The following is a 14,388-nucleotide window of genomic DNA, read 5'->3' on the forward strand; positions in this document are numbered from 1 at the left end:
TAAAGTTAAAGCCTTTTATTGTCATTGTACAAAAATACAACGAGATTCAGAGTGCAACCCTGTCCCAGTTTGCAATAACTGGACATACTTAACACTAAAAACACGGCAGTAGGACGGACAACATAAACAATCATACAGGGGGAATAGATAGTTCAAAATAATGATATAAAAATTATGTGTATAAAGTGTATGTGTGAAGATGATTACGGTTATTGCATTAAGTGTGGTGGTTAAGCAGCCTGACGGCTGTTAAATATGTTCTTTATTCTCGCGTCCAGGAGAGAAGCTTTAAAATTAGACTAAATGGAGTCTCTGAAAAGATTCAAATGGGATACTTTAATTAAAAAAGGCACGGTAGTGTTACAGACAGAATATTGTTCAGGCAGAAAACAGCTGTGATCTGGCTCTCATGAGCAAGAGAAGAGAGGGAATCCCTCGTCCGGTGCTGCTATATATATCCTCTGCTGGCTCCTCCCCGCCAGCCGGCTCGCCTCGTCTCTAATGTCCGTTGTTGCATTTAAACAGAGGATTGGTACTTTTCACATTCAATATATGCTTAACCTGCCTTTTCTCCTCATATTCTCTTTCATCACTTTTCATGTAACACATTCTAAACGCTGTAATCAATACTCCAAAATATACAGAAAATACTTCACGGCTGGTTTGGTATCCGGATGTTGTCACATGCTACTCTCGTATGTAAACAATAATGTATTCAAATAAACTGTACTTTCCTTTAATATTCAGCATGGTAGTATCTCAACATCTATAGTTGTAGCGTTAAATCAGTAGGTTTCGGTTTGCACCACTCCATGTCATTTCTCTACTCAATAGCTTGGTTTCACTTGACCTCACACCGCTGCGTTCCTTTGGCGCGAAATTCCATTGGAGATCAGGAAGTAATTTTCTACAGAGGATCTAGCTGCTGTTACCATTGTGAAAATGCCGGTGTGTTGTGTAGTTTACGGTTGTTCCAATCGATCCGGCCGAGAGAAAAACAAGAGGTTTTACCGAGTGCCGAAGGTTGTCGTCCATAAAGCTGAGCAATTTAAGAAGCTAACCGAAGAACGCCGGAAAAATGGCTTTCAAACCTACATCTGCGGTCGGGAGGAGCAGAGTCGTCTAATGCACGTGTCTGCAGCGACCACTTCATCAGAGGTATTAGCTAACTTGGTTTTTGTGGCTTTGTTTATGTATTATTGGGTTGTGGTTAAATGCTTATGTACTTAGTAATACTGATCATGTTTAAGTTACCTGTAGTCTAATATGGACTTTGTTGGGACTTTTTTGGGTGCCCTAGTGCTTTGGGTGACGTTGAGTCGGTAGACTGGGCTCCCACTGTTAGCCTCGGTTACCACACAACAAGTAAGCCCAGATCAGAGGCATCTCTTCGACGAGAGCAGAGGATGGAGCTCAAGGAAGACCAACAAAGACAATCAGAATGTGCAGAGGCTTTGTTGGATCTCCTGCAGACAACCGAGAGCCCAGAACCGACGCAACCCCCTTCTGACAGCCCACAACCAGAGGACACCAGTGGGATATTAAATGACCAACAAGGTAAATTAACCAACAGCATTATTATTAAATATTACAAATGTGATTGTCAGAAAATCAATGCAAACTTTGAATTAGGTTTAGGTTTAGAAAATAGAGTACTAACTTGAGAATCTGCAATAATTGGAACAGAGAACTTGCATGCAAAAAGGTTGTCAAAAAGATAACTTCACAACAATTCACATTCATATTTGACTATTTTAAATAACTAATTATGCTTGCTACTGCTATATTGTATGCAGATGCAGGATGCCAGACTGATTTAACAATGGAGGACATCGAGAGGATGGAGGATGTTCTGAGACAGAACACAACAGAGCTGGGAGATCTTTGGACAAAGGCACTGGATACAAAGTTCAACCAGGAGTCCTTTGAGAACAACGAAGAGAAGACAAAGTTTTACACCGGGCTCCCCAACTTCTTAGTTTTAGTTCAGGTTTTTCAACTGTGCGAGCCCTACATCACCTGTGGCCCTATGTCTGTGCTCTCCAAATTTGAACAGTTCATTTTAGTTTTGCTGAGGCTGAGACTAAATCTCCCTCTGAAAGATTTGGCTTTCAGGTTCAACATCTCTCTCTCCACTGCTTCTAGAATTTGGCATAAGTTAATTGACATACTTCATGAGAGTACATAATTTATAATTGAGTGGCCAGAGCGACATGTACTTCAAGCTACAATGCCAATGGGATTCAGACAGGCATTTTGATGTAGAGTTGCTGTGATTGTTGACTGTTTTGAAGTTTTTATTGAGAGGCCCTCTAATTTACTAGCTAGAGCACAAACATGGTCCAACTACAAGCATCACCATACTGTTACATTTCTGATTGGTGTTGCTCCCCAAGGCTATGTCACTTAAATATCTTGTGCCTGGGGAGGAAGAGTTAGTGATAAACAGATCACAATACAGAGTGGGCTCCTAAAAAACCTGTTACCTGGAGATATTGTCCTAGCAGACCGTGGGTTCGATATTGGCGATAGTGTGGGATTTTACTGTGCTTCACTAAAGATGCCTGCATTCACCAGGGGGAAAAGTCAGCTGTCAGCATACGAGGGGGAAGAGACAAGAAAAATAGCTAATGTGCGTATTCATGTCGAAAGAGTAATAGGATTAGTCAGAAGAAAATATCAGATTCTGCAAAGCAGGCCTGTGCCCATAGAGCACATGCTAACAAAACCAGGTAAGGCACTAGCATTAACTGACAAGATTGGGGTTATTTGCTGTGCCTTGTCTAATCTGTCAGTGTCTGTCGTCCCATTGGAGTAAAGTCATGGAGCTGTAGTCTTGTAAATAAGAAACCATGTATTATTCAGTATCATTTAATCTTTTCAGTAAACATATTTTTGTGTTCAAACGTCTTGTGTTCAAGTTTTTTCAGTAAACATCTTTTTGTGTGTTGTAAATTGTGTAGCCCTAATCAATATACAACTTTCATCTACATTCAGGCTTAATTCATTCAACAATATTCTAGAGATGACAATTGGTCTGGTGACGCTCCCATGTATGGCCATTGAGGGTTATTGTAAATGTAAATAAGAAACCATGTATTATTCAGTCTTCTTAGTATCATTTAATCTTTTCAGTAAACATCTTTTTTACAATAGCAATATATAACACAGCCCTACTTCCTCTAGTGAGTGTGGTCAGTGAACATGAAGGTGCTGTAATGCAGGTTAAAGAGCTGCCACTGTGCAAATAATAATGCAACAAGGAGAGAACCACAACTTCCGGGACCAGGACAGACCACAGGTGCTGGTAATCACGCCTTCTCTCCCTCCTGATCATCTTACAACTGAAATGTAGAAATGTAACAGCAGACAGGGAGAGGAGGCTTTTAGTCACCTGATAGGTATGCACTATCATGTTCTTGTGGAAAAAAATGAGCACAACAACTCTGTGACTTTTACCTTTCCCCTTGTAAGTTGCTGTTCCAACACTTCAGGGAGAACACATAGTCTGAAGAAACTCTCAACTCTGGGAATGATGTCGTCCCACAGGTCCACATCACGCACAATTCTCTCTACAAAGAGGTCATTTTTAGTCCAGACAACAAAGTCGCAGTAGTCAACGTCAACGACGTGGAGCTGAGCCTGTACTTGATGGTAGTAGGCATGTCTCCTGTCCAGCTTCACAGTTCCCCCATCGTTGACGAGACAGAAGCCCTGTTCTCCAGCACACAGGCGAAGATTGGCCTCCTCTTGTTTGCTGTGTGGGCACTAAAAGTTCAATGAAAAGAAAAGTAATATATTGTACTGTAAATAAGTGTCTGCAGCTCAAAATGTATTGGGAGAGGATCCCCAGACTCAGGATCACGTCACAATCCTATACTTACCCGCTTTACTGTAGCACAATACTGAACAAATAACTTACCTTTATCTCACAGATACCAGTTCCATGGCAGGTGCACGTGACACATCCGTCTGGCGACGCTCCCATGTATGGCCATTGAGGGTTCAGCCAAAGCCTGCTATCTTTACATCTGAAACCCTGATGGTGCAGACTTTGTACTCCTTCATACTGCTTTCGGGCAGTTGCCTCGTATTTGCATCCATACCTGTATACAACAAGGAACAGAAATAGAACATTGTACATTATAAAATGGAAAGTCAAATCAAGCAATCTGATTGGTTCTTAGCCGTGATATAATCAGCATATACCACGGGTAGAATTGTAAGTTACTTTTCACAACAAGTCGGTATCCCTCCGCGTCTGAGAAAAACTGTATACAGTTGCGTTGAAAAGCAAACTGCCTGCAGTTCGCTTTTCAAACTGGAACAAGGAAGCAGCGGAGAAGTAACGCGGCTGAAACCCTCCTTTTTACGCAGAGGTCCAGACTCTTCACGTCGGGCCGAACCACGCCCCTTAGCTGTGATATAATAATAATAATAATAATGCATTATATTTATATAGCGCTTTTCACAACTCAAAGATGCTTTACAATATGAGGGAGGGTAGACAAACAAGGACAGGCAAACAAGTAAGTATAGTAAAATAAAATAATAAATACAAAAATAAAAAGGCAGTCAAGAGGAAGTTGATTGAGAGGAGGGGGGCTTATGGGTAGACAGAGTAATAATAATAATAATAATAATAATAATAATGAACATATACCACGGCCTGTCGTGAGCTATTGCTTAATTATACCATGGTCTGGGTGAATACTCCATTCTGATTGGCTCCCTAATCCATAATAAATACCTTGTTGCAGCTGTAGAGAACTTGTGTGCCTCTGGGTAGCATATGGACTTGATCAAGGACTTTGATGGCTGTGCAAGACTAGTCTGTAGAACCTGCTTCAGTCTTGAGGCTGTGATCCTTCATGCTCTTTGGCTAAACCATATTGGTGATAAGCTCTGGTTTCTGGTCTCCTCCTCTACTGCCTGGACCTGTGGCTGTGTCAGCTCTTCCTGTCTGAAGTCCTGGCATGCATTCGGCAACTCTGTTGGGGATAGCTGTAGCATCTCTGGTGTCCTATACTGAGGTAGTGGTTTAGATAGCTTGCTCACAGATTTAGGGACAAATTCTTTGTAATATGGTTCCCTGGACATCAGTGCAGCACTTCTTGGGGAATTTCTGCTCAAGGTCTTGAAAAACTGCATATACCTCTCTGATCCTCGCTCCAATTTTGAACCCTGGACTGTGGGACGCTGAAATGTGTGCTTCTCACCTGTCCTTCCAGCAATGGCATCATCCAGTTTTTGCTTTTTGGATTTGCGGATGAAAAGTCTATCATCGCAACTGGAGCAGCAGGAATCTGCACATGTGAGAGACAGACCAACATGTATGTGAACATACATGTAGGTGCAGTGTAACAATGAGACAGGCAAGGACGGCATGAACAGCTGACTGACCACTGGGGTCTGAATACCTTTTTGACATGTGATGACATTAGCCACTTGCACTTCTCAGTGGTGCAGGATGCAGTCTCTCTCATCTTCACACCTGCTTCAATTGCAAAAAGAACTGCTCCAACATGTGAGCAGGATTCTGACAAACTGTATAGACAGAGACATACTAGAATAACTAGATTGATCGTAAAAGATAGTAATGGTATAACATGAATATTATAGCAGGCATTATTTTGTCTGAGCTTAAGTGTTGTGTCAAATATGCTTTGGGTTGGGATACTTATTTTATGACTTACCCAGCAATACAGTTACAGTGTGCTGTAACAACCTCTCCATCTTCTTTAGCTACAATCCACGTTTTTAATGGTGTTTCTCCAGACCTCTGGGAATGGTTGACCTACAAAATTGAAGCTCCAGTTAACAACTTGCATAACACACATACACATTAGGGGTTTCACCAACTAATCGACTAGTCGACTACCTTTACCACTAGTCAGCGCTGTAGGCCCTAGTCAACTAGTCGTGAAAAAAATTGAGGTAAACGAGGTGCTGCAAAATGCTCCAAAACACGTCCGACATTCTTATGTATGGCAGTACTTCAACGAAGATGTAACCAACTCCACAGTGAAAGTGTCAGTTGTGTACAGCTGTACTGAAGTACAATACAAATGCATCTGCTATTCGCAACCATCTGAAGATGAAACACCCGCTGCCGACAGCTAGCACTAGCAGTAATGCTAGCACCAGTGAGCAACGGACCGGCGTCAGCACTGAACAGAGGCAAAGGAACAGCAAGAAAACACGGGTCAACAGTGATGCGGATGATGAGCTACAGGATTACTGCCAGCGGACACCGCATATCCCCACAATGGATAATCCACTGGAGTGGTGGGCAGAAAACGTGCACCGCTTCCCCCGCTTTCGAGGAGCTACCTGGCTATTCCAGCCACAAGCACCCCGAGTGAGAGGTTTTTTTCCCTAGCAGGCAACACTGTCACCCGAAAGCGGTCAAGCCTCCTTCCCTCACATATCGATGCGTTGGTGTTCAAACCAAACCAAAAATATGGAAAGGTGGACGTTATCGTGGAGGACAGCGAAGTGTTGCGCAATGTACTGTTGCGCACTGGATTTACGTGGCATTTATGTAAACAAGAGTTTTTTGCTGTCGATTTTGGTGAGTCCAGTTACTGTTTGTTATTTACTCACCCATGTAACACAAATGTAATGTTACTGTATGAGTTCCAATATAAAATAGAGTTGTAAACCTCTCTTTGTGTGTCTTTATTATGACGTAACGACTAGTCGACCTCTATTTTGAAAAACGTGTCGACTAGTAAATATTGGTAGTTGTGAAACCCCTAATACACATATATATATATACACACACAGAACACTCACAGGCCAGTTAATGCTGAAGGCAAGGCGACAGCCGTAACACTGCCCGACATGAGTCCATGTAGCTAAAGTTAGCTAGCTAGATGTCTCCTAATAATGTTACTTAGAGGTAAGAAGGTATAGGTAGTTAACACTCACCCGGGCAAAAACAAGGCGACATTTGTTTAATGCCTCTTTGGTGCCGAGGTCATTCACCCATCCACACACAAAGTAGTTGAAAGTTTCCAGGCTTTTATACGCTTTTATTTGGCTAGCCGTGTAGTAGGAGGTATGAAGGACGAGGTAGCTGGTGGTATCCATCGCCTCAACAGCGGGCAAATCTGATAAATCACGAGAAAAGTCGCTCTTTTTCAGCTGATACGGATCGCATCCGATTTGTGCTGTGATTTTTTCACGATATCTGCGGCGTGCAGGTTCATTTAATTGCTTGACATAGTCGGTGTCCTCCATGATTCCTGCGTTGATGAATGATTTCGTTTTCACTTCCTGACCTCCACTTGAATTTCGCACGTCGTAGAAGTCACGTTACTGAAACCAAGCTATTCACCTCTTTAGGAAATCGTATATTAGCCACATGCTAAATGCTAACCGTAGATGAAGGATTTTCAGAATAAAAGCTTAACTGCTTGTGCACAAGAATTTCTGTTTGTTCAGTATAAAAGAGCGTTTAAACTGACGGTATGTTTAAGCTACATTATACCATCAAAACATTGATTTTAATTTCTAACACGGCCCAGGGGTAGAAACAGTTTTTTAGTCTGTTTTTCCATGACTTGAAGCTCCTGTATGTCCTCCCAGAAGGCAGGAGAGAGAACAGTCTGTGACCTGGGTGAGAGCTGTCCTTTATTATCTTATTTGCTCTGCTGAGGCAGCGGGAGGTGGAGATGTGTTCCAGAGAGGGCAGGGGGCAGGGGGCAGCCGACGGTTTTCTCTGACATCCTGATCACTCTCCGCAGGGCTTTCTTGTCCGCAGCTGAATAGCCAGAATACCACACAGAGATGGAGTATGACAGCACGATGGTTGCCCAGTAGAAGGACACCAAATTTATTATGTCAACACATTTCACATAACTGTATTAGGTTAGTTAAAAGCAATAATATTATATAAAGTTATATATAAAGTTTAATCACATATTTTTTACTTAATAACCTAATACAGTTATATTAAAGAGCAACTTCCAGGTTAAAGACACCTGTGAATAAATGTGTAGGAAAATGATGAATACACTAGATTTTCAAAAATAAATACAGAAATATACACTACAGTGAAATCTGGCGTCGTTTTTATAAGAAATGTTCACTTCCGCATAAAAAAGCCTCGGCACGTGACCACCCGCGTGTGACATAACATGGGGGAAACAAGGGGGAGAGCGGCCAATGTAACGTATTAATAAACATGGATCCCAATGCTAGTTTCGACACAGAAGACACAGAAGAAGTTGAACATGACTATTCTAATGCATATGACGGACCACAACCTTATAATGATGAGCCTGCTAGGCGTCCAAGAGACCAGGAGCAGCCACGGATTATAAGAAATAACGGCCATCGGAGAGAAATTGAGCTGTGGCGTGAGGAGAACCAGTGGAGAACTGGGCAGCTATCTTGGTGAGTGACCGGCGTTAGCTACAGAATGTTAGCTAACGTCACATCACAACATTGTAAAGTTAGCTATCATATATCAGGCTATAACTAACGTAGCATTGATAATATAGTAACGTTACTGGCAGGACTGTTATACTGATCCATAACAGAAACTAATGCTGGCTTGTAGTTCGTCTATAGCATAGCGTTAGCATTTTGCTTCTGGCAACTAGATTTATGATTGGGCCACATACAGCCAAATTGTATCTCAAGTGGGTCGTACCAGTAAAACCATAGCATAATAACCTATAAATAACGACATCTTCAAATTGTTCCCTTTGTTTTGGTGCAAAAAAGGCGCCACTCGAATAACCACAAACTTAGCTAACCTGCTAACCAATTAGGCCGAAAGACTCACACGGTTGCTGCTGAGAGCCGGCGGTTGGAAGAATGGACCATTGATCTGTGGAGGATCTGCCGCGGTTTGAGGGCCTGCTGTCCACCCATTTCTGCTTCTGCTGGTGGTGGTTCCCACGGCTGAAGGCCGCTATCCACCTGCTGTTAGAGGCCTACTACCACCTGTTGGGTGCTACTGTGTGGGGGAGGCCTGGTCTGGAGATACCGCGGAGAAACCGGAGTGTTGCCACACTGCTGCTTGCCTATTTCCTTGCTGCTGTCCTGACGTGGTTTTGCTTCGGGAACATCGTGGATGCTGTTGAGCTGGACTGGGAAAATGGCAAATGTCGTGTTTCTGCTGTGCCTTTTTTTGACTGTGCTGGACAAGGAGAAGTTCGCTAGTCATCCTGAAAATTCTGCTGGATTCGGGTCTGTTCTGCCGCCCGCAGTGGACATCCCCTGTACAGGTTCGGATGGGTTGCACAAACAATTGCTCGTTGCACTGTCGCGGACATTCATTTCATCAAATGTCTGTCTTTCTCACATGCCTACCACAATGGTCCTTCAGAATTGTTTTTTGAACTCTAATCTCACGTTCGCGAAGTTTGCTGGTGACTCTAGAACAGCTGACAATGTATGTATGTTGATTAAGAGGAAAAGGTGCTTGGTATTTTTATTGTTGTTACTATCAGGAAATGTACAGCCAAATCCGGGTCCACCTAGTAGTTTTAGTCAAATAGCTACTCCTGCTGATTTTATTTCTAGATCGGGGTTAGGTTTAATTCATTTAAATGTGGGCAGTCTGTTACCTAAATTAGATTTTGTCCGTATTTGGGCGAGTTCAACTGATGCTGATGTCATTGTCTTATCAGAAACGTGGCTAGACAAATCCATCTTGGCCTCTGACATTTACATAAATGGTTACAATGTATATCGCACTGACCGTCCTAAAAAAGGTGGTGGCGTTGCCATTTATGTGAAAAATAAGTTTTGTGTAAGAAATATGGTTTCCAAATCTGTTAGTAAACAACTAGAATTTTTAGCTGTGAATGTCGAAGTAACAAAGGGTCAACAGGTCATGGTCGTGGGTTGCTACAGGGCCCCCTCGGCTGTCAAGGACATCTCCATTGGCAAAACTGTTATCTCAACTTACAAGGAAATAGTACTGCTTGGTGATTTTAATTGGGACTGGTTAACTTCTGTGTCAAAGGATTTAAAAAACCTGTGTACCTCTTTGAACATTACTCAGATTATAGACAGTCCTACTCGCCCAAATATTAAGTCCCCAAATAAATCCTCCTTAATTGATCTCATTTTAACAAATGTTCCATATAAATACTCATCTGTGGGAGTATGTGCTAATGATGTGAGTGACCACTGTGTTGTAGCCACAATAGCTTGGTTTCAGTCACGTGACTTCTATGACGCGCAAAATTCAAGTGGAGGTCAGGAAGTGAAAACGCAATCATTCATCAACGCAGGAATCATGGAGGACACCGACTATGTCAAACAATTAAATGAACCTGCACGCCGCAGATATCGTGAAGAAATCACAACACACTCACAATGGTAAGAGCACCAGACATTAGATCACATGCCAATGTGTTTTAGGTAAATGGTCAAATGTAACTAGTATTTAAGGGTAACAGTTACAAGAGATGGCTAAGCTAATGTTGGTAGCCAGCTAGCTTATAGACTTCTCCATCCTGCTTAAACTTAGCAAATATTCAATGAAAACATATTTTAAGTTTGGGGTTGCAAGTAACTTCAATCTCACAACTCAAAACGTTTCAATATATTCAATGTTGTAGTTAATTATACAAAACATTTCATTGTGATGGTAGCCGGGGCATAGCTGCAATGCTAAATACTTAGCTTACCTAGCTGCACACGAGCTAACGTTGTGTCTTGTAGGCTAACTTAACTGTTACAATCATTCCCCGAATTCACTTTAATGGCATTATGATTCAATAACTCCGGTTCACTTAAAGGGCTGATGTTGCGTTTGGGTCAACATCAGCTAACGTTTAGTTAATTAGACCTTGCTAGTTTGGTTAGCTAAAGCTTCAACCTACTAAGCTAGTCAGCAATTTGTTAATGTGAGTCCACTGACAGCAGACAACTGCAACAACTTCAACAACCCAGCAACGAGGTTTCACTATACATAATTGCATTTAAACATGTATAACGCGGGATGATAAAGACTTTGGTTCAATAATAATGTTCTACAACTACACTTTTTATTTTATCTTACTTTTATTTCTTTTGATCGTTGAAATGATTTTAGATGAACGTTATGCTCCATGTTTACACATTTGGGTGGTTGGAAATAACCCTGAGTCATGTTTTTGGTCCTTAAATGAAATACAAAGATTTCAGTCATTTATTTTGAGGACAACATTATTCAGTATCTTATTTGCATGTTGCAAATAATACATATTCTTAGGATATTCTTTATATGTTATGCTGTATAGAAGGGCCTCAACTTAAACTTAATTTTTATTTCAATGAATGTGCTTAAAAATGAGCTTTATGTTTAAATAGTTTGATTTGTCTCTTTAATCAGTTGTTTGATCTATCAATGGTTTAAGCTCTGACTAACTTAACTCTTCTTACGTTTCTCCTTCTTCATCCAGTCTATTATGTCCTATAACGGAGGGGCCGTCATGGCCATGCGAGGGAAGAACTGTGTGGCGATAGCAGCGGACCGGAGGTTTGGCATCCAGGCTCAGATGCTCACCACAGACTTCCAGAAGATCTTCCCCATGGGAGATAAGCTGTATATTGGGCTGGCAGGACTGGCCACTGATGTTCAGACAGTGTGAGTGTGTAGACCTCCACCTTGTTCTCTCAAAGTGGCTAAACAGTTGTGAACACCAGGGTACTATGATGACAGGATTGATTTACAACTCTATAAAGCTACAACTCTCAGATCTAGACTAAGTAAGACTTCTCATTTAGAGAAAGCCTGGAGTGTCAAGTACAATACTACACCTATAATGTTTATACCAACAACAAAAGTGTTGTAGTTGAATAGTATTACTATGCATTCTAATAAATAGGGGAGAAAACGTTATTAGAAATTCTGCTATCCATAGCTTTGAAATAAGTTAGATTTGTGATGACTGAATTCAATGTAAATATCTGAGGATTGATGGACGTCTTTGCCTTGTGTGTAGATCCCAGAGGCTTAAATTCAGACTGAACCTGTACGAGCTGAAGGAGGGTCGCCAGATCAAGCCCAAGACCTTCATGAGCATGGTGTCCATCCTGTTGTACGAGAAGAGGTGAGTGCACTGAACTTAATATAGACCCATGTCCACATTTAAGCTGCTTACAGTAGGCACAAATACATGCATAAATGGTAAATATGTCATGCTCTCATCAGGTTTGGGCCATACTACATCGAGCCTGTGATCGCCGGAATAGATCCAAAAACCTCCGAACCATTCATCTGCTCCTTGGATCTGATTGGCTGCACCATGGTGACAGAAGACTTTGTTGTGAGCGGAAGTTGTGGTTCTCTCCTTGTTGTATTATTATTTGCACAGTGGCAGCTCTTTAACCTGCATTACAGCACCTTCATATTCACTGACCACACTCACTAGAGGAAGTAGGGCTGTGTGATATATTGCTATTGTAAAAAAGATGTTTACTGAAAAGATTAAATGATACTAAGAAGACTGAATAATACATGGTTTCTTATTTACATTTACAATAACTCTCAATGGCCATACATGGGAGCGTCACCAGACCAATTATCATCTCTAGAATATTGTTGAATGAATTAAGCCTGAATGTAGATGAAAGTTGTATATCGATTAGGGCTACACAATTTACAACACACAAAAAGATGTTTACTGAAAAGACTTGAACACAAGATGTTTGAACACAAAAAGATGTTTACTGAAAAGATTAAATGATACTGAATAATACATTTTTCTTCTTATTTACAAGACTACAGCTCCATGACTTTACTCCAATGGGACGACAGACACTGACAGATTAGACAAGGCACAGCAAATAACCCCAATCTTGTCAATTAATGCTAGTGCCTCACCTGGTTTTGTTAGCATGTGCTCTATGGGCACAGCCCTGCTTTGCAGAATCTGATATTTTCTTCTGACTAATCCTATGACTCTTTCGACATGAATACGCACATTAGCTATTTTTCTTGTCTTTTCCACCTTGTATGCTGACAGCTGACTTTTCCCCCTGGTGAATGCAGGCATCTTTAGTGAAGCACAGTAAAATCCCACACTATCGCCAATATCGAACCCACGGTCTGCTAGGACAATATCTCCAGGTAACAGGTTTTTTAGGAGCCCACTCTGTATTGTGATCTGTTTATCACTAACTCTTCCTCCCCAGGCACAAGATATGTAACTGACATAGCCTTGGGGAGCAACACCAATCAGAAATTTAAAAGTATGGTGATGCTTGTAGTTGGACCATGTTTGTGCTCTAGCTAGTAAATTAGAGGGCCTCTCAATAAAAACTTCAAAACAGTCAACAATCACAGCAACTCTACATCCAAATGCCTGTCTGAATCCCATTGGCATTGTAGCTTGAAGTACATGTCGCTCTGGCCACTCAATTATAAATTCTGTACTCTGATGAAGTATGTCAATTAACTTATGCCAAATTCTAGAAGCAGTGGAGAGAGATTTTGAACCTGAAAGCCAAATCTTTCAGAGGGAGATTTAGTCTCAGCCTCAGCAAAACTAAAATGAACTGTTCAAATTTGGAGAGCACAGACATAGGGCCACAGGTGATGTAGGGCTCGCACAGTTGAAAAACCTGAAGTAAAACTAAGAAGTTGGGAAGCCCGGTGTAAAACTTTGTCTTCTCTTCGTTGTTCTCAAAGGACTCCTGGTTGAACTTTGTGTCCAGTGCCTTTGTCCGAAGATCTCCCAGCTCTGTTGTGTTCTGTCTCAGAACATCCTCCATCCTATTGATGTCCTCCATCGTTAAATCAGTCTGGCATCCTGCATCTGCATACAATATAGCAGTAGCAAGCATAATTAGTTATTTAAAATAGTCAAATATGAATGTGAATTGTTGTGATGTTATCTTTTTGACAACCTTTTTACACACATGCAAGTTCTCTGTTCCAATTATTGCAGATTCTCAAGTTAGTACGGGACAAAGTAAAGGGACAAGACAATCCTTGGTTGTCTGCTGTACTGTCTAGTCTCCTTCATGAGAGAAGCAAGGCCTGGGCAAAGGCTAGGAAATCAGGCTCAGAGGTAGAATAGCTGCATTTTAGGCAGCTAAGAAATAGCTTCACTTCACATGTCAAAAGTGCAAAGTCAAATTACTATTTGTCAGTTACCACAGAAAACCTAAATAATCCTAGGAAACTTTGAAAAGCCATAAAATCGATATCCACCGGTGATATCCGTAATGAGCTACCTCTGTGCCCTACCACAGCATCTGGCTCTATATCGGACAGGGCCACTATGCTAAATTGCTTTCATGAGCATGTGTGTCCTGTGGCTCTGTTTGATTATTTCACTGACTGTGCTTCTGCTTCTGTGAACGCTCCAGTCCTTGACTCTGAACAATGTGGTCTGGAAAACCCTTTCAGTTTTACTCCTTTAACTGTTGGTA

The 14,388-nt window shown here is 41.5% G+C and overlaps 2 protein-coding genes across 2 annotated transcripts; one reads left to right on the plus strand and one right to left on the minus strand.

The window, feature by feature from the left end:
• Window positions 1-3,199: 3,199 nt before the first annotated feature.
• On the minus strand, window positions 3,200-4,347 carry LOC307044713 (uncharacterized protein). The gene is made up of 4 exons (XM_079690012.1): window positions 4,232-4,347; window positions 3,923-4,106; window positions 3,460-3,768; window positions 3,200-3,344 (listed from the first exon to the last, which is right to left on the minus strand). The coding sequence occupies exons 2-4, from the start codon at window positions 3,986-3,988 to the stop codon at window positions 3,339-3,341; spliced, it is 381 nt and encodes a 126-aa protein (XP_079546138.1). The 5' UTR covers window positions 3,989-4,106; window positions 4,232-4,347; the 3' UTR covers window positions 3,200-3,338.
• A 5,831-nt stretch (window positions 4,348-10,178) lies between these two features.
• Window positions 10,179-12,710, plus strand: LOC307045255 (proteasome subunit beta type-3-like). The gene is made up of 4 exons (XM_079690786.1): window positions 10,179-10,344; window positions 11,412-11,596; window positions 11,955-12,062; window positions 12,164-12,710. Exons 1-4 carry the CDS (start codon window positions 10,342-10,344, stop codon window positions 12,381-12,383), a joined length of 516 nt encoding a protein of 171 aa, XP_079546912.1. The 5' UTR covers window positions 10,179-10,341; the 3' UTR covers window positions 12,384-12,710.
• Window positions 12,711-14,388: the final 1,678 nt, after the last annotated feature.

Source organism: Notothenia rossii, assembly GCF_949606895.1.
Source record: "Notothenia rossii genome assembly, chromosome: 6".
NCBI lineage: Eukaryota > Metazoa > Chordata > Actinopteri > Perciformes > Nototheniidae > Notothenia > Notothenia rossii.